Source organism: Lipotes vexillifer, unplaced genomic scaffold (genome assembly GCF_000442215.2).
Source record: "Lipotes vexillifer unplaced genomic scaffold, Lipotes_vexillifer_v1.1 scaffold1399, whole genome shotgun sequence".
NCBI classification, from domain to species: Eukaryota; Metazoa; Chordata; class Mammalia; order Artiodactyla; family Lipotidae; genus Lipotes; species Lipotes vexillifer.
This window is the reverse complement of record NW_006782449.1, coordinates 513,104-536,381: the sequence shown is the minus strand read 5'-3', so window position 1 is coordinate 536,381 and position 23,278 is coordinate 513,104. Positions and strand designations below refer to the sequence as shown.

The 23,278-nt window shown below is 36.7% G+C and overlaps 1 protein-coding gene across 2 annotated transcripts in view; it reads right to left on the bottom strand.

Annotated features, from left to right (window-relative positions):
- The window catches only part of WDR7 (WD repeat domain 7), a 353,302-nt gene that overhangs the window by 290,195 nt on the left and 39,829 nt on the right, over positions 1 to 23,278 (bottom strand). For both annotated transcript variants that reach the window (XM_007455287.1, XM_007455286.1), the window contains exons 12-13: positions 20,149 to 20,344; positions 12,113 to 12,327 (exon numbers count right to left, since the gene is read on the bottom strand). In XM_007455287.1, coding sequence (XP_007455349.1) covers positions 12,113 to 12,327; positions 20,149 to 20,344 — 411 coding nt within the window. The remainder of the gene's footprint in view (positions 1 to 12,112; positions 12,328 to 20,148; positions 20,345 to 23,278) is intronic.

Sequence of the window (23,278 nt, the reverse complement as noted above, 5' to 3'; positions counted from 1 at the left end):
TAGGCAGTCTACCCAAAAAATAATTCAGAATAATGATAGTAAAGATGATCCAAAATCTTGGAAATAGAAAGGAGAAAATACAAGAAACGTTTAACAAGGACCTAGAAGAACTAAAGAACAAACAAACAGTGATGAACAACACAATGAATGAAATTAAAAATTCTCTAGAAGGGATCAATAGCAGAATAACTGAGACAGAAGAACGGATAAGTGACTGGGAAGATAAAATACTGGAAATAACTACCGCAGAGCAGAATAAAGAAAAAAGAATGAAAACAATTGAGGACAGCCTCAGAGACCTCTGGGACAACGTTAAACACACCAACTTCAAATTATAGGGGTCCCAGAAGAAGAGGAAAAGAAAGGTACTGAGGAAATATTTGAAGAGATTATAGTTGAATACTTCCCTAATACGGGAAACGATATAGCTAATCAAGCCCAGGAAGCAGAGAGAGTCCCATACAGGATAAATCAGGGGAGAAACACGCCAAGACACATATTAATCAAACTATCAAAAATTAAATACAAAGAACAAATACTAAAAGCAGCAAGGGAAAAACAACAAGTAACACATAAGGGAATCCTCAAAAGGTTAACAGCTGATCTTTCAGCAGAAACTCTGCAAGCTAGAAGGGAGTGGCAAGACATATTTAAAGTGATGAAGGAGAAAAATCTACAACAAAGATTACTCTACCCAGCAAGGATCTCATTCAGATTTGATGGAGAAATTAAGACCTTTACAGACAAGCAAAAGCTAAGAGAATTCAGCACTACCAAACCACTTCTACAACAAATGCTAAAGGAACTTCTCTAGGCAGAAAATACAAGAGAAGGAAAAGACCTACAGTAACAAACCCAAAACAATTAAGAATATGGTAATAGGAACATACATATCAATAATTACCTTAAACATAAATGGATTAAATGCTCCAACCAAAAGACACAGATTGGCTGAATGGATACAAAAACAAGACCCATATATATGGTGTCGACAAGAGACCCATTTCAAACCTAGGGACACATACAGACTGAAAGTGAGGGGATGGAAAAAGATATTCCATGCAAATGGAAATCAAAAGAAACCTACAGCAGCAATTCTCATAACAGAAAACATAGACTTTAAAATAAAGACTATTAAAAGAGACAAAGAAGGACAGTACATAATGACATAATGATCAAGGGATCAATCCAAGAAGAAGATGTAACAATTGTAAATATTTATGCACCCAACATAGGAGCACCTCAGTACATAAGGCAAACACTAACAGCCATAAAAGGGGAAATCAACAGTAACACAATCATAGTAGGGGACTTTAACACCCCAGTTTCACCAATGGACAGATCGTTCAAAATGAAAATAAATAAGGAAACACAAGCTTTAAATGATACATTAAACAAGATGGACTTAATTGATATTTATAGGACATTCCATCCAAAAACAAAAGAATACACATTTTTCTCAATCGCTCATGGAACATCCTCCAGGATAGATCATATCTTGGGTCACAAATCAAGCCTTGGTAAATTTAAGAAAATTGAAATCGTATCAGGTATCTTTCCAGACCACAACGCTATGAGACTAGATAACAATTACAGGAAAAAATCTGTAAGAAATACAAACATATGGAGGCTAAACAATATACTACTGAATAAGCAAGAGATCACTGAAGAAATCAAAGAGGAAATCAAAAAATACCTAGAAACAAATGACAATGAAAACACAACAACCCAAAACCTATGGGATGCAGCAACAGCAGTTCTAAGAGGGAACTTTATGGCAATACAATCCTACCTTAAGAAACAAGAAACATCTCAAATAAACAACCTAATCTTACACCTAAAGCAATTAGAGAAAGAAGAACAAAATACCCCAAAGTTAGCAGAAGGAAAGAAATCATAAAGATCAGATCAGAACTAAATGAAAAAGAAATGAAGGAAACGATAGCAAAGATCAATAAAACTAAAAGCTGGTTCTTTGAGAAGATAAACAAAATGGATAAACCATTAGCCAGACTCATCAAGAAAAAAAGGGAGAAGACTCAAATCAACAGAATTAGAAATGAAAAAGGAGAAGCAACAACTGACACTGCAGAAACACAAAGGATCATGAGGGATTACTACAAGCAACTATATGCCAATAAAATGGACAACTTGGAAGAAATGGACAAATTCTTAGAAATGCACAACCTTCTGAGACTGAACCAGGAGGAAACAGAAAGTATGAACAGACCAATCACAAGCACTGAAATTGAAAGTGTGATTAAAAATCTTCCAACAAACAAAAGCTCAGGACCAGATGGCTTCACAAGCGACTTCTATCCAACACTTAGAGAAGAGCTAACACCCACCCTTCTCAAACTCTTCCAAAATATAGCAGAGGGAGGAACACTCTCAAACTCATTCTACAAGGCCACCATCACTCTGATACCAAAACCAGACAAAGATGTCACAAAGAAAGAAAACTACTGGCCAATATCACTGATGAACATACATGCAAAAATCCTCAACAAAGTACTAGCCAACAGACTCCAACAGCACATTAAAAGGATCATACACTATGATCAAGTGGGGTTTATCCCAGGAATGCAAGGCTTCTTCAATATATGCAAATCACTCAACGTGATACACCATATTAACAAGTTGAAGGAGAAAAACCATACGATCATCTCAATAGATGCAGAGAAAGCTTTCAACAAAATTCAACACCCATTTATGATAAAAACTCTCCAGAAAGGAGGCATAGAGGGAAATTTCCTCAACATGATAAAGGCCACATATGACAAACCCACAGCTAATATCATCCTCAATGGTGAAAAACTGAAACCATTTCCACTAAGATCAGGAAAAAGACAAGGTTGCCCACTCTCACCACTATTATTAAACATAATTTTGGAAGTTTCAGCCACAGCAATCAGAGAAGTAAAGAAATAAAAGGAATCCAAATTGGAAAAGAATAAGTAAAGCTGCCGCTGTTTGCAGATGACATGATACTATACATAGAGAATCCTAAAGATGCTAACAGAGAACTACTAGAGCTAATCAATGAATTTGGTCAAGCATCAGGATACAAAATGAATGCACAGAAATCTCTTGCATTCCTATACACTAACGATGAAAAATCTGAAAGTGAAATTAAGGAAACACTCCCATTTACCATTGCAACAAAAAGAATAAAATATCTAGGAATAAACCTACCTAAGGAGACAAAAGACCTGTATGCAGAAAATTATAAGACACTAATGAAAGAAACTACAGATGATACAAATAGATGGAGAGATATACCATGTTCTTGGATTGGAGGAATCAACATTGTGAAAATGACTCTACTACCCAAAGCAGTCTACAGATTCAATGCAATCCCTATCAAACTACCACTGGCATTTTTCACAGAACTACAAGAGAAAATTTCTCAATTTGTATGGAAACAAAAAAGACCCCGAAGAGCCAAAGCAATCTTGAGAGAGAAAAATGGAGCTGGAGGAATCAGGCTCCCTGACTTCAGACTATACTACAAAACTACAGTAATCAAGACAGTATGATACTGGCACAGAAACAGAAGTATAGATCAATGGAACAGGACAGAAAGCCCAGAGATAAACCCACGCACATATGGTCACCTTATCTTTGATAAAGGAGGCAAGAATATACAGTGGAGAAAAGACAGCCTCTTCAATAAGTGGTGCTGGGAAAACTGGACAGGTACATGTGAAAGTATGAAATTAGAACACTCCCTAACATCATACACAAAATGGATTAAAGACCTAAAAGTAAGGCCAGAAACTATCAAACTCTTAGAGGAAAACATAGGCAGAACACTCTATGACATAAATCACAGCAAGATCCTCTTTGACCCACCTCCTAGAGAAATGGAAATAAAAACAAAAATAAACAAATGGGATCTAATGAAACTTAAAAGCTTTTGAACAGCAAAGTAAACCATAAGCAAGACGAAAAGACAACCCTCAGAATGGGAGAAAATATTTTCAAATGAAGCAACTGACAAAGGATTAATCTCCAAAATTTACAAGCAGCTCATGCAGCTCAATATCAAAAAAACAAACAACCCAATCCAAAAATGGCCAGAAGACCTAAATAGACATTTCTCCAAAGAAGATATACAGACTGCCAACAGACACATGAAAGAATGTTCAACATCATTAATCATTAGAGAAATGCAAATCAAAACTACAATGAGATATCATCTCACACCGCTCAGAATGGACATCATCAAAAAATCTACAAACAATAAATGCTGGAGAGGGTGTGGAGAAAAGGGAACCCTCTTGCACTGTTGGTGGGAATGTAAATTGATACAGCCACTATGGAGAACAGTATGGATGTTCCTCAAAAAACTACAAATAGAACTACCATACGACCCAGCAATCCCACTACTGGGCATATACCCTGAGAAAACCATAATTCAAAAAGAGTCATGTACCAAAATGTTCACTGGAGCTCTGTTTACAATAGCCAGGACATGGAAGCAACCGAAGTGTCCATCAACAGATGAATGGATAAAGAAGATGTAGCACATGTATACAATGGAATATTACTCAGCCATAAGAAGGAATGAAACTGAGTTATTTGTAGTGAGGTGGATGGACCTAGAGACTGTCACACAGAGTGAAGTAATTCAGAAAGAGAAAAACAAATACCGTATGCTAAGACAAATATATGGAATGCAAAAAAAAAAAAAACCAAAAACTGGTCATGAAAAACCTAGGGGCAAGATGGGAATAAAGATGCAGACCTACTAGAGAATGGACTTGAGGATACTGGGAGGGGCAAGGGTAAGCTGGGACAAAGTGAGAGAGTGGCATGGGCATATATACACTACCAAACGTAAAACAGATAGCTAGGGGGAAGCAGCGGGAGGGAGGGAGATGCAAGAGGGAAGAGGTATGGGGACATATGTCTATGTATAACTGATTCACTTTGTTATAAAGCAGAAACTAACACACCATTGTAAAGCAATTATACTCCAATAAAGATGTTAAAAAAAAAGAATTAAAAAGGAAACATCACTTTAGCAAAGAAGCCTCAACGGAAAGAAACAAGAATGAATGAATACAATTCATAATGCCTAAGAGAAGCAGAAGGTGGAATGAAAGGAAAATGTTAACAATCCAGAAGAAATGAAACTTCTTTTCCTTTGTGGGAGGCAAGCTTTTGGTGGGCACACCTAAAAAGAGATTTGGGGTGAGGGGGAAATTGTTTACACAAAGGGGGAACTGAGCAACTAAATACACTGAAAATACTGGGAGAGGTTTCTCACAGGTGAAGAAGAGAGTTACAGCAAACCAGGAGGGGAGGCTACAGCCAACACTGTAGTGTTTGGTCGGAACTGGAGGTAATGGTGCTAACCCAAGGTATTTAATATATTTAGAAAGATAGAGAGATACTTAAAGACGTACATGTTTGTGTAAGTGTGTATTCATGTAAACATACCTAATACTACCTAGCTCTATCTACTGAAAGGGCCTGGATGCAATGTCATCCCAGGAGCAATGAGTGCACACAGCATCTGGATTCAGTTTCTAATTATTATCCTCCATCAAAGGGAATCACTGGTCACAAAGGCATTTAATAAACGTTTATTCTCCTCCTACAGAGACATTCACTCCTTTGTTTTCTTAAGGCCTGGCAGCTTAGCTAAGTCTCCTTAATTTTATTAACAATTAGACAACAATTAGTGTAATATAAAATTTTTGTCTTAATAACCATTTAGAAGAATCCAAAACTGAACTCATATATACTTCAAAGTAGATAATAAATATACAATTAACATATTAATATTTTCTTTTAAAATATTCATTAAACTTTTGGAGCAGAATGTTAAGCAAGTTTAATTGATACTTCAAAGGTCAGGTTTATCATAAGAATTTTTGTAAGGCTGAAAACAGTTTACCAGACAAGGCCTGGTACCCTGTACATAACGTCATTTGGCTTGTCTCTGTCTGTACCTTATAAGTGCCCTGTTCACAGTGAATCATAAAGTCAATTCAATCAGTACAATTTTTTTTTTTAACAGAGTGAATTCTGCAAGCAAAAAACACAGAGTATGTTCTCAGCAGGTTATATTTGACTTGTAAATTCCATTCTCTTGCCTAGTTACACAGAATGCAAAGTTACTGACCTTTGCATATATAGTCCGTTCATTTTTTTCAGGGTTTTGACTAATGAGACGACAGAGAAATGGAAGGTAAAAGATAAATCGGCCTGGTAAATTTTCAATTTCTTCAACCTCATCATTTTTCAATATAAATAGGGTGATTCTGATTGATACAACAATGCCCAAGATGTAACGGGGCCCAATACAAAATTACACACAGTAGGCCTAAAAAATGAATTCCATGGCTGCAAGGGCTTTCTAGCTATACTAATAAAATCCCATTGGCCCAAGGCGTCCACCAAGATCTCCTCACCAAGAACCAGTGTCTGGCAAATACTTTGTGGAAAAACTTGTCAAAAAGATCACCTGATATGCCCAGACATTCTTCTTGACATATTCATTTATGCATTCCTCAAATGCCATGACATGCCAGCTATGATCTCCTAGTTCTTTATATCTTACAAGTCCTCAAACTTCTAATCCAATATACTACTTATTCTGAGTTTAATGAGGGATTAAAAGAAAAAGAAGATGACTCTACCTTCAAGGGATTATAACCACTTCCTTTTTCTAAAACAGATATCACAGCCTACTCTTCTCTTCTTCCACTGAAAATAATTTGTTATATTCGCCTCCCTCTTTTCATCACTACAGATTAAACGGAAACAATTTCTAATAAGGGTGAACTTTCCAACTCTATTCTCAACACCGTGTCCTCTTCCATGGCCCCACCAATCACTCCCTCCACCAACAAAAGTGTTCAGTGAGCTCCCAAAGCATGAACTCTGCTCTTAACCCTGCAGCCACTGAAGCTACTAACCTTTTATTTCTCCAAAAGCAAACTTCTTCCACACACGGCGCCTCCACTTCACCTCATGCTCATTCCTAGCTCGCTGTATCCTGACTTCTGACCCAACTAATTCTATCAAAACAGCTCTTAATGATGACCAATGACTTTACTAACTCCATACGCTCTTTTTTATTCCCCAAGTCTTGATGTTATTTCACTGCTCTAATCAACTGTCAACCTTTACTTCCTTTACAAAGATTTGTTTTCAATTATATGTGTAAGCTAGGCCACTGGAGGTTACTTGTCCAAGGTCACCAACAGGCAGGAAGTTACAGAGATGCAACTGGAACACAGATAAGCCTGTGACTAGAACTTGGGCTCTAAACCACTCCTTTGAACTGCTTTTCAAAAATGAAGCAAAGGCCATTCCATGGGGGAACTGTACCCACCACCTTGATATTAATAATGACATCTTCAGATGCAGGGGTCAGCAAACTATGACCCAGGGGCCAAATCCAGCCCATTGCCTGTTTTCATAAATAAAGTTTTATTGGGAGCCAGTCCATTTACATAGTGTCTATAGCTGCTTTAATGCCATTGTAATGGCAGAGTCGAATCACTGCGACAGAAGCAATGTGGTCTACAAAGCCTAATTTTTTTTACTATCTAACCCTTCACAGAAAAAAATTTGCCAATCTCTGTTCTAACCAAATGTCCTTTAGGTTCAACATTTGCAAATCTGAGGATAACTAACTCATCTATTTGTAATGAGAATTAAGGAGAACAGCATGTCTGGAATAATCTAATGATAGTAGGCACCCCAAAATGTCAGCTGCAGTCTAGTTCAGGCACTCCATTACAGTGTTCATTTAGGAAATAAAATCCCATCCCTACTCTACCCCAGCATCATATCATTCCTTTCTTGGAGGTTGTTTGCTCCCGCCACATGTACCCCATCTCTCAACACTACACAGAAGAGGCAAATGTCTCCTGTTACAATCAACTTCAAAGCCTATGCCATGAGTTGTTTATTTCTGTTAACAGCTCCACCATTCTCCCTTTACCCAGGCTTGGATCTTGGAAATCAACCTGCTATGTCTCAAATCTCTTGCTCATTTGTGAAGTCCTATTTATTCAACCTAAACAACAGCTTACAAGTTATCCCTCGTCTACATTTCCACTGCCTAATCCTTTCCAGTTCCCACACCTCTCACTATATCATCCCAGGAGCATCACAATTCATTTCCCAAGTCAACATTTATAAAGTGGTCTGCATATAAGTGTCAGACATGGCAAAATCATTCTTAAACAAACAAATATCTCCTTTTAAGACTACCCAATATCGTGTCATTACTCACTGAGTTAAGTCCTCGGCTTTGCGTTCGAGTTGATTCCACATGACTCCAAACTACACCTGCAAACTAACTTCACACTACATTTCCTGGGTACTTGCTATGCTCCATATACTATGTTAAGCACTGGAAATAAAAGGGGGAGAAACTCAACTCCTGTCCTCAAGAAGCTCAACAAACAAACAAAAAAATACCACACACAAAGTGAAGCGTTTTAGGAAAGGTCTGAACAGAAAGGTGTGAGCCCAGAGAGAATGCAAGAACTATTTCTGCCACAGTGGGCAGAAGGGATGAGGGTTGAGGCTGACTTCACCATTCTCAAAGAGGAGAGACATTAAAGAAGAAAACTGGGGAGGGGAAAAGAAAGACACAAAAAGAGGATGTAGGATCTTTATCATTTCTCAACTTTTTTCCTCCAAAGCAGTGCTTTTAATCCAGAGGCAATTATGCCCCCCAGCAAGCATTTGTCAATGTCTAAAAACCTTTTTGACTGTCATGCTTAGGGGAGAGGGGGTGCTATTTGCATGCAGTGGGTAAAGGAAAAATGCTTCTCTGACATCCTACAATACAAAGGACAGTCCCCCGCAGCAAAAAATTATCCAGCCCAAAAGGTCAATAGTGCTGGGGTTGAGCAACCCTAGCCTAGAGCCACAAGAAACAGGAGGAAAGGAGGGGGTGGAAGTTGAGATAATTTCAAGATGTCTGAAAATACAGAGATGGCAAGGAAGGAGAATGAATTATGCTGGGACCAACTTGCCCACCAAAACCAAACGGAGAGAATGCAAAACTGAACAGAGGGCAAAGTACCTAATAAACACTCTACATCTAGAGTCTCATGAACAGGGAGAGATTTGACTGTCAAGTCAAAACAATCAACTGTGAGAGGAATGAAGAAGAGGTGGGCAAAGAGGCTGAAGCAGAGGCTATCAGCACTTTCTGTTACACCTGATCCAATTCAACAAATATTTATTGCACAGCTGCTACGAGATGTCATGGGGAAAACACAGAGATGAGATAAATAAGTCATAATCCCTGTCTGCAAGAAGACTGGATTTCATAGAGTCACAGATGTATAAAACAAACTTACAGTTACCAAGGAGGAAAGGACGGGGGGGCGGGGGTGGATAAATTGGGAGACTGGGATTGACATATATACACTACACTATATAAAATAGATAACTAATAAGAACCTACTGTATAGCACAGGGAACTCTACTCAATACTCTGTAATGACCTATGTGGGAAAAGAATCCAAAAAAAGAGTGTAGGGCTTCCCTGGTGGTGCAGTGGTTGAGAGTCTGCTTGCCAATGCAGGGTTCGTGCGCCGGTCCAGGAGGAACCCACATGCCGTGGAGCGGCTGGGCCCGTGAGCCGTGGCCGCTGAGCCTGCGCGTCCGGAGCCTGTGCTCCACAATGGGAGAGGCCACAACAGTGAGAGGCCCGCGTACCACAAAAAAATTAAAAAAGAGTGTATATATGTATAAATGATTCACTTTGCTGTACACCTGAAACTAACACAACATTGTAAATCAACTATACTCCAATAAAAATTAATTAAAAGAAAAAGAAGACTGGATTTCAGCAGGGAGAATTAGGTAAGTATATATGTTATTATAATACAAGGAGAAATATAAGACACATGTCAAAAGTGGAGTACACAGGGTTTTGAGTACACACACCTTCCAAAGATTAGATGCAATAATAAAGGATAATTCTACTTAACACCTTCTTGCTCTCCCAGTGAAAGAAAAAAAAATAATCACAGGACAGTAAATTACCTTTGCTTGTAAAGCTGTATATGTCTGGCATAGTTAACCTAATTAACAATGTAAAATATTTGTTACTTCCAAATAGCCCAGTTGCTAACACTACTATAACAAAGGAAAACAAGGATACTTTATATAGAGTATTCCCATAGAGGTTTCACTTTCCGTTAAGAGACCCATGAAAAAAAATCAGATCCAATACCCTAGAGTAAGTCCTGTACCACAGAGAGGCTCTTAGTTATGTTTTGGTTACTTTTTTTTTAACTTTGCGTGGGCTTCATTTCTCTTGAGGTTAGAAAGCCATCCAGAGGATGGCTCTTTAAATATTCCCCTCAGAAGGAGACTCTAAGTCAACATGAGAAAATAGTTAGAGAAATCCCTAATGGTCCAGCCAACATACATTTTTCATAAAGTGATTATCCTCCTGCAGCCTCAGCTTCCTAAGCCTTTTCCCCTCCTATAATTGTTTTCCTTGTAGGCCAGGCAACAATTACCACTGCTACAAGACTGAGGAGGTTCACGAGCAATATATTTTACAATACATAAGTGTACTGTCCCTGATATCTGGTGCTTTTATCACTAATTGCACTATAAAATGTGCTATTAAAACAGGGACAAACAAGATTGTAAAAATCACATAATGGACCATGACCACTTACAAAAGCCATTCATAAATGTTACTGCATCATTTATTTTTCTTTAATTTTCTAGTTATATAATTATTTTTCCAAATTTTTACTTCTAGGGGATACCAACAAGAAAAAGAATAAATTTGCGTATTATAAAACATACATGCTTGCGCTTGAATGTATTGTTTTGTAAGTCTGCTCAGTATTAAAATTATACAGAACATCAGACAATGTGCTATGAACACTGAATTCCTAGGGAACATCCACATGACCTCTTCAAAGAAATTATAGGCATGGCAAATGCATTTAAGCCTGATTTCTATTCAAACTTCAGAGCGTGGAACAGAAAGCATGAAAAATATCACAGAAGGATTTCACAGTTCTAATCTATGAAAATACAATATAACAAAGCCAATAAAACATTAATATTTTGGGGAAAGACAGAATGATCAAATATTACTGCCAATTACTGGAGGATATGGGTCAGTGGAGCTGCCTATAGTATTTCCTATGTCATTAGCACTCACTAATTCATGGGCAAATTTTCAAGTTTGTAGATGACCCTTTCAACCTCTTTGTTACTTATTCCACATCTCATCATCTAAAAACTAGGAATCAGGAATAAGAGAGAATGAAAATAAAGATATTTGGTTACCCATTCATAATTCTAATGAATTCTAAGAAGGAAGTAGGAATTTTAAGTAGTGATTCAGATAAAATACTGGGATCGTCTCTAGGATTCATTTATCCATTACCAGAGACAAACTAGTTCGAATAATACCACAGAACACAAATACCACAAACAAAATAGCGACCAGTCTCTACAAAACTAAACACAAGTAGCCGATTAACAAACTGGGGTTGACTGTTCTTCTTTTAGTAGGAAAATCTGTTAACTGAAGAAGTAACTGATGCATTGATTTTAGGTGTCAGTAAGGAAAGTGTGATTGAGCTTCGGTCTTGCAGAAAAATGCCAGCACGTGTGCAACCTCACCATACTTACTCTCACATATTTTCTTAAATCTTTAAATGGCCTAACCTTAATAAAATCAGAACCTACTTTTAAAATAAAAGATAAGTCACAATTAGAAACATCCGAATTATGCCTAAATTGTTACTTTTTCCTCCTGAAGATATTAGCTCGTGCTCAACCTTTCTACAGGAAGACCGTCAGAAAGTCAGAAAGACAGATTATACATAAAACGTTTGCTCTAATTTCAGAAACTGAAGTCACTTAAGTCTGTTGGAATCATTTTAAAATAGTTTGAATGGTAAGAACAAGTCACTTTTTCAGACTGCCAAATACATGAAATACTTAAAAACTGCGTTGGAAAACCTAAATAAAAATCAGAAGCTTATTTTTCACCCGTGTCATCTCCCAAAAATGATACCCTAAGACGTGTCAAAGCTACATTATTAAATGAAGTTGAATGGGGACACATGAGCCCACATACAAAACTTACTTTGTCAGATGCCTCAGAAGCCAAGAGGTTAGTCGCAAGAGTTTGTAGCTTATGATGGGCCATGTTTTTAAGAGCAGCAAGACTGCGTCGTGTCATAGCTTGTTTTAAGTTGACTGCTGGGTGACTAAGTGAGTCAACGGCAGCAGGAGCTGCTTCATCACAAGCATTCAGTATCTCTACTGCTGTGATCCCCATCACACACCGGTCCAGTGCACCTGGAAGACATATGTATTCACAATCATTACACAACTCTGGAAGACTCTTAAGTCATTTTTTAGGAAAGGAAAATGCATGGACATTTTTTAATGTAGGAATATGTTTTATCAGTGCCTCCCAGAAACATTTTCTTGTTTATTTCCTTCCTCTAATGATCTTCCATGTAGCATTACCTTAATCATTTCCTTTTCCGTAAGGCCCTACCACAACTTCCCAATAAACTCAAGTTCAGAGCCAAGATTTCAACAATTTCCTCCAGGCTTTTCTACTTTCCTTCCACTTCCAAGGTGGTCTCCTTGATCACGCCACATCATTAGTCTATTACAAACAGCAGTTTCTATAATTTTACCTTCCTCTAAAACTATATGTCAATCTTATAGAATCGATTCAACACTAGTTGAATTCAACTCTCCACCTACTCTGCACCTTACAATGAAGATGGACATGAATGATGAACATACTAAAAGATCCACTTGAATTTCCTGACCACTGATCTCGGTGGGCCCTTAATAGTGACCACATTTCCGCGGACCTTTTCGTTTTCCTACTCTGCTAGTTCATTATTCCATACTTTCTTTCTCTTCCAATCCCACCATTCCATTTCCTGCCCTCATCTGGATGAAAAGTTTTGTCTCCTATTTCATAGAGAAAGAAGCAATTAAAAAAGTTCCACAAACTCCCACTACCACATCTCCAGTCACATTACTCCATAATTATGAATGAACTATCCAGGCTCCTACCTAACACACCTGTGGCTCACCACCCCATCCCTCTCTTGTCTGCCCAAAGACACCATGTCAACAATTCTCCTCTTTCTCTTCATCAGTTTTCCCTATCTACCAGATCATTCCCATCAGCTTATAAACATGCAATTATTTCACCTGTTTAAAACACACACACACACACACACACACACACACACACACACACACACACGCATGCACACACAGAGTTAACCCAGGTGGGTTAACTAGGTATGTATCCCATTTTTCATAATCATACTCTGAAGAGCTGCCTATATTTGCCACCTCCAAATTTTTCTCCTCCCATCTTCCTTTGAACTAACTCAAATCAGATTTGACACCAAATGTGGAGAGAACCTACTCTCCACATTGCTAAATCTAATAGCCAGTTCTCAGTCCTCATTTTACTAGCATCATTTACTGTCAGCAGCTCTCAATCTTCCTCTCCACTCCTTGAAACACATTTTGTCACTTGGCTTCCAGGCAACCATACCCTTTATTTTCTTCTTTTTCCTGGCAGGTCCATTTTAGTCTCCTTTGCTGGTTTATTTTACATCACAGAAGCACATTTAAACCCTGGAGTGCCCCAACCATTATCAACCTACATTCCCTTGGTGATATATCCAGTGTCATGACTTTACATATCTTCTATATGCTAAGATTTCCCACATTTGTACCACCCACTCTGACTTCCGTCCTTTGAACTACAGACTCATATATACAGTTGACCCTCATATATACAGTTGACTCATATATACAGTTGGCCCTTGAATAACACAAGGATTAGAGGCACCAACCTTCCATGCTGTTGAAAATCCACATGTAACTACATAGTCAGCTCGCCGTATCCACAGTTATACCTGCAGATTCAACCAACTGCAGATCATGTAGTATTGTGGTATTTACTATTGAAAAAATACCCAGGCAGTTCAAACCTGTGTTGTTCAAGCATCAACTGTACAATTTACAAATCAACATCTCTACTTGAATATCTAATATTCAACTCCACTTAATATATCCAAAATCGAATTCCTGATATTCCCAAAATCTACTCCTCCTTCTGGCTTCTCAATATCTTAAAATGAACTGCATCCTTCAAGTTTCTCATGATTGAAACCCTGGAGTCATCTTTGGCCCATCTCATTCTTTTATGCTCCTCATCCAACTATCAGCAAATCCTGTTGGTTCTACCTTCAAAATATACCCATACTTCAACCACTTTTCACCAGCTCCACTGCCATCACTCTAGTCTAATAATCCACCATTGTTTATTGCCTAGGGACAACAGCATACAAGCTAATCTCCCTGCTTCCACCCTAGAACCACCTTTAGGCTATTCAGGAGAAAAGCAGGAAAATATAATCTATAATGAGGGGAAAAATAAAATCAATAAAAACCACTGAAACAGATTTTTTTTAATTAGCAGACAAAACCATTAAAAGTTATTATAATTGTACTCCAGATGTTCAAAAAGTTTGAATAGAGAGACATGGAAGATATCCAAAATCAAACCTGTAGTTTTCAAAGATGAAAACTACAATGTCTGAGATGAAAAATACACTCAATGGGAACAAAAGCATATTAGACATTGTAGAAGAAAAGCTCAGTAAACTTGAAAACATAGACTAGAAATTATAAAGTGAGACACAGAAAAAATAACATTAAATATGAAAAAATAATCCTAGAGTTGTGGGCAATTTCAAGTAGCCTAATAGGCATATAACTGGAGTCTCCAAAGAGAGAAAAGAGGGGGGATATCAAACATCAAAAACATATTTGAATAAATAATGGCCAAAAGCTTCCAAATTTGTTGAGAACTATACACCCACAGACCCAAGAAGTACAACAAACCTTAAGCACAAGAAACATGCGGAAAACTATAACTAAATGGCTCAAAAATAATAATAAAGAGAAAAACTTTTAAAACTCAGAAAAAAACAGACACAGCATATATAGAGGAACAAAGATAAGGATGACAGCAGATTTTTTTACTGGAAATAATACTAGCAAGAGGATAGTGGAATAGTGAAAGGAAAAAAACAAAAAACTGTCCACCTAGAATTCTATACCCAGAAAAAAAAAAATCTTCAAAATGATGGTGAAATAAAAAAATTTTCAGATATACAGAAGCTGAAAGAATCACCCACAGACATGCACTACAAGAAATATTAAATATTAGGCAAAAGGGAAATCATTCCAGATGGAAATCTGGATCTACACAAAGCAATGAAGAGCAACAGAAATGGTAACTACAGGGGAATATATGTAAAATTTTGTTTCTATATTCAAATTTCCTTAAAAGATAATATACTGTTCAAAGAAATAAGCAAATAGAAAGAAATAATGTTCCAAATGAATGAAAACCATGAGCAACAATATGGGTGGTACAAAAGACAAGAAGTGGTAGACAGTGACCCAATTATTCTTGATTAGAACTATTCTTCACACAGAGTAACACGTCTGTGTAAAAGAACAGTAAGAGATAAGACAAAGGTAGGAGTGTACCACATTGTGGAGGGGCTTTTCTTAAAGGCTACGTAAACTAAAATTACTTATGTTTTTTTTTCATTAAGACAGTGGCATGAACCAAGTGTGGTTGTTATTGTTTTACTTCCTATGATTAATTTGCCAACAGAGTACAGAATGGATTAGAAGGTAGAAATAGAGGACAGAGAAACCAATAAAGATAGCCTAGGTGTGAAAAAATATAGCCCGATATAAGAACAGTACACTGGAAAGAAAAAAGGGAGGGGAGGAGTACCTAATGGGAAGGACTTAGTAATTAACTGCACAGAGGACTTATGAGGAGGAAAGTAGAAAAGACAGTCATATTTCCACTCTAACAACCTCTTCCTTCAAAATTTCAAAGTGAATCCAAAGGGAAAAAAAGAAACTGATTATTCTTAATTTTACTGAGATTTTAGGAAAGTACCAATTTTTTCTTAACCATTTCATCCTTTGTGTCTTTGTCTATCTTATCTTATGGTATTTTTGTAAAAGAATGAAAAACAAAAATGTAGAAGATATAGAAAAGTTGATGATGTAATGCCATATGCTGTGAAACAGAAACATAAAATCAAATCTCTACTGTATTAAATCCTGCAGGCAAAAGGTCAAATATGTGAAGAAAATACTTCTACTAAACGCTTTACTAATAAAAAAAGACTGGACTGAAGTACCATCTCCTGATTCTCTTTGGTTATTTTAGTAACAAAACCATCAATATAAATAAGTCAAAATTAATTTTTTTTGATATCCATGCTTTATATATGTTGCTTTATACATGTTGTGCCAGTAGACAAATATACATTAGTTCATATTCTCTGTTATATTTTATTGGATAACTAAGTTTTACAAAATGATTCAAACACATATTTCGTGAAGTTATTGCAAAAACAGGAATATTTCAGAAAACTTGGAGGGACAGAAAATAAATGAAAAGAAAAAAGATAACAGAACAAAGTAAATTGGTTAAGACTTCATACACTAATTTCTAATAATGTTTGGCAATCACTACTGGTGTTTGCATTTGTACAAGAACACCTAATAACTGTCCCTCTAGGAATAGGTATATGATGAATCACTTTTATTATGTAGCAAAGATGATAAAAATGTGCAGATAAGAATGGTGTTAAGTCATATAAGAAGAACGTCTTGTAGCACCAGTCATTACTTTAAAGCATGCCACTGTTTCCCAAACAGACAGGAGTTTGACCTTGTCATAGGCCTGTGAGAACACCACTGCATGCTTACTGGGAACATCAAATGTGAAGAATGGAGAGTTGATCCCTACAGAACATAACTCCATGGAGAAGCAGCCACTATCTAGGTCAGCTGACCCACCTTTAATAAGTTCCTAAATAGGAGTCAAGAGGTCCAGCCAGCCAAATCTTGTTGCTAGTTGTTTGACTAATTTTCTAACTACCCAGAGACGTGAAAGAATAATAATTTCCATGGCCTCTACAACACTATTTAGCACTATTGCATATAATTAAGATGGTACAATAAAAGAACAGAAGACTCTGGACCTCTACCTCTGTAATTAAGTTTTATATTACTAGCTTCAACTTCATGTCATTAGGAAATAAACACTGAAAATAGAAACTACCCATTCGAAGGGAAAAACAACTAAAAGAAAATGCTGCATAAAAGCATAAAGTCAAGACATTTTTAAGTGTTTTTAAGCTAGAAACATCAGTATAATTCAAAATGGCAAACAGAAAACTGCACAAAATGCATGTGTAATTTTAAAGTAATATGGCTTCACTTGTAAAAATACATTCCCAAAACACTAAGTAGAGGGGCAAAGTCTCTTCTCAGAGTTTAAATATATTTCATACATCAAACCTTGGCCAAATCTGATTTATTTTGCTTCATTTTTTATTTATTTAATAAATAAATAATGCCAATACCTTCAGGATGTGCCTTACTGGCTCCTCAGGGACCTTTATATCACTAGCTAAAGCCTGAACAGCAAGAAGGAAAAAGAGTGTACACCTCCTATTATGGTTGAAGTCCAAAATTTATTCTGCTTCTCTATCTTTATCTTGATTTAAGAATGCCATTACTGACTGATCATTTACCAAAATCCTCCTGAAGGTCAGAAGACAATTGTTAAATTGCAGTATTACGTATTGGGCTTAATTATACTAAACTGATTATAAAAATAACATCCTCCAGTACACATACAGTCAGGATCTATTTGTCATTTCCTACCAGGGAAACTACTGAAAAAGTAACTTTGTCTTCCAGTAAGGTCTCATTTATAAATAATTTCATATTCTTTGTAGATGTATTTAAAGTATCTGAAGTAGTTAAGTATCATATATTTAAGCACCTAAGAAATTCAGGAAAATGATACTCTTCCTTTATCATATTAATTTAATGTTTTAAGTCCTACACATGTTTACCATACTCTTGTATTTATAATATATCAATTGTTAATTTAATACGTATAGTATTTTAAAATAGTGTTTTATAACTATCATCACTATAACTTACTTTCTTTAATACTAATTCTCATAGAAAATATTTCTTTGTAAGTAAGGTCATATCCCCAAGCTCAATAAAGTAACAAGGTAAGCATATTTGTTAAATAATAATAAGAAATATACACATATGCAAGTATACACACAAACTTAAAGTAAGCAAACATACATGGATACACATTTACATTTCATCTACTATACACAAGGTAAATATTCTCTCATTTTATTCTCCCAGAAACACTATAAAACGGGAACTATTATTATCTTTATTTTACAGATGAGTAAATTGAGAGACTTGCCATAGATCACAGTGCTATCAAATGGTTGATCTTAAAGATTTTTTTCTTTTTTGATGTGGACCATTTTAAAAGTCTTTATTGAATTTGTCACAATACCGCTTCTGCTTTATGTTTTGGTTCCTCAGCCACGAGGCACGTGGGATCCCAGCTCCCCGACCAGGGATGGAACCCACACCCCCTGCATGGAAGGCGAAGTCTTAACCACTGGCCCAACAGGGAAGGCGCTCAAATGGTTGATCTTAAATTCAAACCAAGGAGTCTGACTCCAGAGCCCAAGACAAACTCTGTATGCAGTTGACCTTGAACAACACAGGTTTGAACTGCGCGGGTCCACATACACACAGATTTTTTTCAACAGTAAATACTACAGTACCACAAAATCCATGGTCATTTGAATCCAAGGATGGGAAATGTCGGATATGGAGGAAACATGGGAATGGAGAACCGCCTTTAAGTTATACACGGTTTTTCAACTATGCAGAAGGTGAGTGCCCTAACCCTCACATTGTTCAAGGGTCATCTGTATTTAGTTTGCAGGGTGGACCAAACCAGCAAACATGAAACAGTGCTGCTCAGCAGACAGGATGAAACAAAAAGGAACACAAAAGTAAGATACAAAATTATACATGTAATATGACAGCAATTCTGTTTTTAAAAATGCACAGAAATGAGGTTAAAGAAAAATATGCCAAAATTCACCACTGAGTAATGGGATTTGAGTTCATCTTTCTTTTCTAACACTTTAGTGTTTTCAAAATTTGACAAAAAAGTAAGAAACTCTTTTACAATCAGACGAGAAAAAGAAATGTTAAACACAAAAGCAAAGAAGTTTGACACTCTTCAAGAACGCTTCCTCTCGTCAAAATTGCCTATGTAATACCAGATAAAACCAGGACTATAAATGAAAGACAGCTGAAGATTATGGCTACTTGCTCCAAAAAGACCTAGGAACACTCCCTCCTGCACCACAGCACAAGCAAAAAAATATATATAGTCCGATTTCAAAAAGGACTATTTAAAAACAAAAATGAAAAAAGCTTCATGAAGAAAAAAATGGTAGAAATATTATATAGCACAATTAGGAATGTAAAGAAAGGTTTTAATCACTGACAGATGATGACTCAGGATAGTAAAACTAGAATAAGCTGTGTTTTTAAAAGCCCAAACTAATAAACATTTAGTTACATACTTTAAAATTTCCCAAGGAAAACCGTAAGATTCTGTGTATAAATCTTATATATCATGGCCTATACCTTTAAGTTAAACATTACTTGTTCTGTATTATGCCACATACATAAAATTTCTGAACCTTGAAATTTTAAATGTTCTCTCTAGAACTTAAAACTTTCATTTCAATTACCTCCTTCTATTAGTGGCCCTGTACGGTTTTTCTGTTCTTCAAATAGAAGATAATTTTATCTTTCTCCACTGTTTCTGAACTTGAGACAAAAATGGTTCCTTGATCTTACAATTTGCCTCATGAATTATATAGAAATCACTTACTTGTCTGGTGTCTGCATGCCTGTCCTAATCTGTATACTGTCATCAACCTCATTCCTCTAAAGATTAGTGAACTACTCTACAAGTGTTCCAGATAGTACAACAAATAAGAGGATATCTAAATATTTCTTTGTTGATAATGATAAGAACACTTATACAAAGCAGTGGTGAGAAATAAAAGTAGCAAACTTTTGACATCTCAGGGGTTTTTTCCTCATATAAAAGATTTTTCATTTAGGAAGTCAAATACACTCATTTAATTTTCTAGTCTCTCTCAACATTTTTCTTACCGGTATCCATTTGCCAGACATACACGGAGCCGTCTGAACATCCCACTACTAGGTAATCGTCAGAAGGCCTCCACTTGATTACTTGAATGGGGAAAAGATGACGAGATGCCAGCATAATGCATTTTTTCTCCCGCAAACTTAGAAGTCCTACTGAGTGGTCACTGGCTACAGAGCAGATGCAGTGCTGCACTCTTGCCTGAAAAGAATAATAAATCTTAATTACACTTAGATTAAATTCAGAAGAAAATGGATCTTGTCCTCAATTAAATCAAAATTAATTATACATTCACTGCTGCTGAAAACACTAACCATGACATTAGGACGTGTTGACAATTTTCTTCTTTTATATTATACATAAAATGCCTAGTTCAATCATCACAACACTTTCAAAAATACTAAATTAACACTAGATTAAAGAAGAGAAAGACGCCTAGGAAAATCTGCTGTTCAAATTTGAAGATGACCTTACTAAAAATAATTGCTATATATGAACAGGCAAAGCTGGAAAAAAATTGATCTGTTATTATGTGTTCCCTTTCCACTGTCTGCACTTCCCTTTGCTGGCAGCTAGAGCTGCTTTCTGCAGTGCTTTCCTTCTGGTTGTGACTCTATCATTTAGACCCATGCTCTTCCCTGCTCCTTTGCTCAAAAACAATACCCTCAAGGTCCCTCTGCCACAATCATTTCTTAAGAGCCACCGATAGTTTGTATTACCTGTAGATGTGTTTCGCAGCTTCTGTCTCTAATGCCAGCAGGCACACCACCTCAGCTAACATACAAGAGCCCAATAAACATCCTGCTCTGTACTTCCTGCTCATCTCTAGTTTGCGCCCTTCCATTCCTTTTTAGAACAAGATGGAATATAATAGAAATAATGAAAGATGGTAAAGATTTTCACTAGCACCAGAGAACTGAATCCATAACCTAGAAAATTAAAAATTAATGTCTTTATAGGTTTGGAAGACAATTTACAAGCAACTTAAAACTTTGTAGTGATTTATTAGATTATGCTTCCAGTTCACACTGAGGTGAAACCATATGAAAACAGCCATCTGAAGCTCCGTATTGTGTATATTGTGGCTATTTACTGAGGATGAGGCCCACAGCACCACATACATATTATCCCTTCTGTGGGATCCAGAGGAGAAACTTCTCAAACGTCACCCAGCTGGGCTTTGCCTAAGCAGATGTTTTTTAGCTAAAGAATGATACCTCTCCTTGATTGGTCCATCTCAATGGGAAATGTTGACAGGTATCCGATGAAAAAGAGTGGGGCGGGGTGGGGGGGGGCATGTGTGTGTGACTACATGTGCATGGAAAACACGTTACAGTTGTTTTTATCCATAAAACTTCTAAGAAACTTTAACATGCTAACATGAACATAATTTCATTTGACCATCATAATCTTTTTTTTTGTAACATCTTTATTGGCATATAATTGCTTTACAATGGTGTGTTAGTTGCTGCTGTATAACAAAGTGTATCAGCTACATATACATATATCCCCATATTTCCTCCCTCTTGCATCTCCCTCCCACCCTCCCTATCCCACCCCTGTTCTATGCGGCTCCTTCCCACTAGCTATCTATGTTACACTTGGTGGTGTATATATGTCCATGCTACTCTCTCACTTCGTCCCAGCTTACCCTTCCCCCTCTCCGTGTCCTCAAGTCCATTCTCTACATCTGCATCTTTATTCCTGTCTAGACCTAGTTTTTGAGGAACAGACTTTGGGGAAAGCTGCTACAATGGATTCCTTCAATGTTTTGGATACTAAGAAACTTAGGACTGAATTTTCTATCCATGACAGTGGGGTGTGTGGGCATACATTTCTGAATGTGGACTCTAGGTGGTCTCGTCTACTTTTTCTTTCATTTTCTCTTCACCATGATTTAGCTTTATTTTTATCTAACTGAATAATGTTTATTTTTGTAAACAACCTAAAATCAATTTTTGAATGAGGCAGAGCATTAATTTTAAAAAAGAGAGTCAGATTTAACTATTTACTTTGTTCTTAAATTCAGGTGCTTTAATCTTTGGTTCTGTTAGCTTTACTTGTACGTTTTCTTTCATAATGATTTAAAAACTATAATCAGCAGAGTAGGTATTTATTAATTTTAAAAGTTAAGAAAACTAAGCTCAGGAAGATCATGTTATAAACTTTTACTAAAACAACATATAGAATTTTCTTAAGCATTTGTTAAGCTTATTTATTTCATGCTCCCTGATAAGCATTCAATGGAAACATAAAACATGATTTCTTTCTTTAAAAAGACATTAAGGACTGAGGAGTAGCTGACTATGGCATGCAAAACTTTGCTTTGTAATTAAGCAATAAGTCAAAATAAAGTGGCAAACTACAAAAATATCATTTAAATATAGGCAATGTTAGAATAAAACGTGGCAGAAATATAACATGATGCCTTTATTTTCAGTTATTATACTTCACACCACATAAAATACTTTTGAGTGGGCTTCTATGGTGGCGCAGTGGTTAAGAATCCGCCTGCCAATGCAGGGGACACGGGTTCAAGCCCTGGTCTGGGAAGATCCCACATGCCGCAGAGCAACTAAGCCCATGCCATGCGCCACAATTACTGAGGCTACACTCTAGAGCCTGAGAGCCACAATTACTGAGCCCGCGTGCCACAACTACTGAAGCCCACGCGCCTAGAGCCTGTGCTCCACAACGAGAAGCCACTGCAATGAGAAGCCTGCACACCTCTACGAAGAGTAGCCCACGCTCGCTGCAACTAGAGAAAGCCCGCGCGCAGCAACAAAGACCCAACACAGCCAAAAATAAATAAATAAAATAAATAAATTAAAATATTTTTGAGTTTCACCAGATGTACATTGCTAAGCAAAGATAATAGACAGTTTAATACAATGGAGGCTTTGCATTTCTACAGATAATCATTAATACTGACTTTGTATTTATCATATATATCCATCACTCAATTTACAAAAAAGGATGATTGCTACGTTAATGGTTAACTATTTTCTATTTTCCAACACCAGTCTGCTAAAAAATCGTCATTTTATTTATTTTTCTCATCAGAGAAATAAATCTAACAGTAATCTTTTTCTCTGTGTATGACTCACTAAAAAGAATGAGTCCTAAACGGCATTC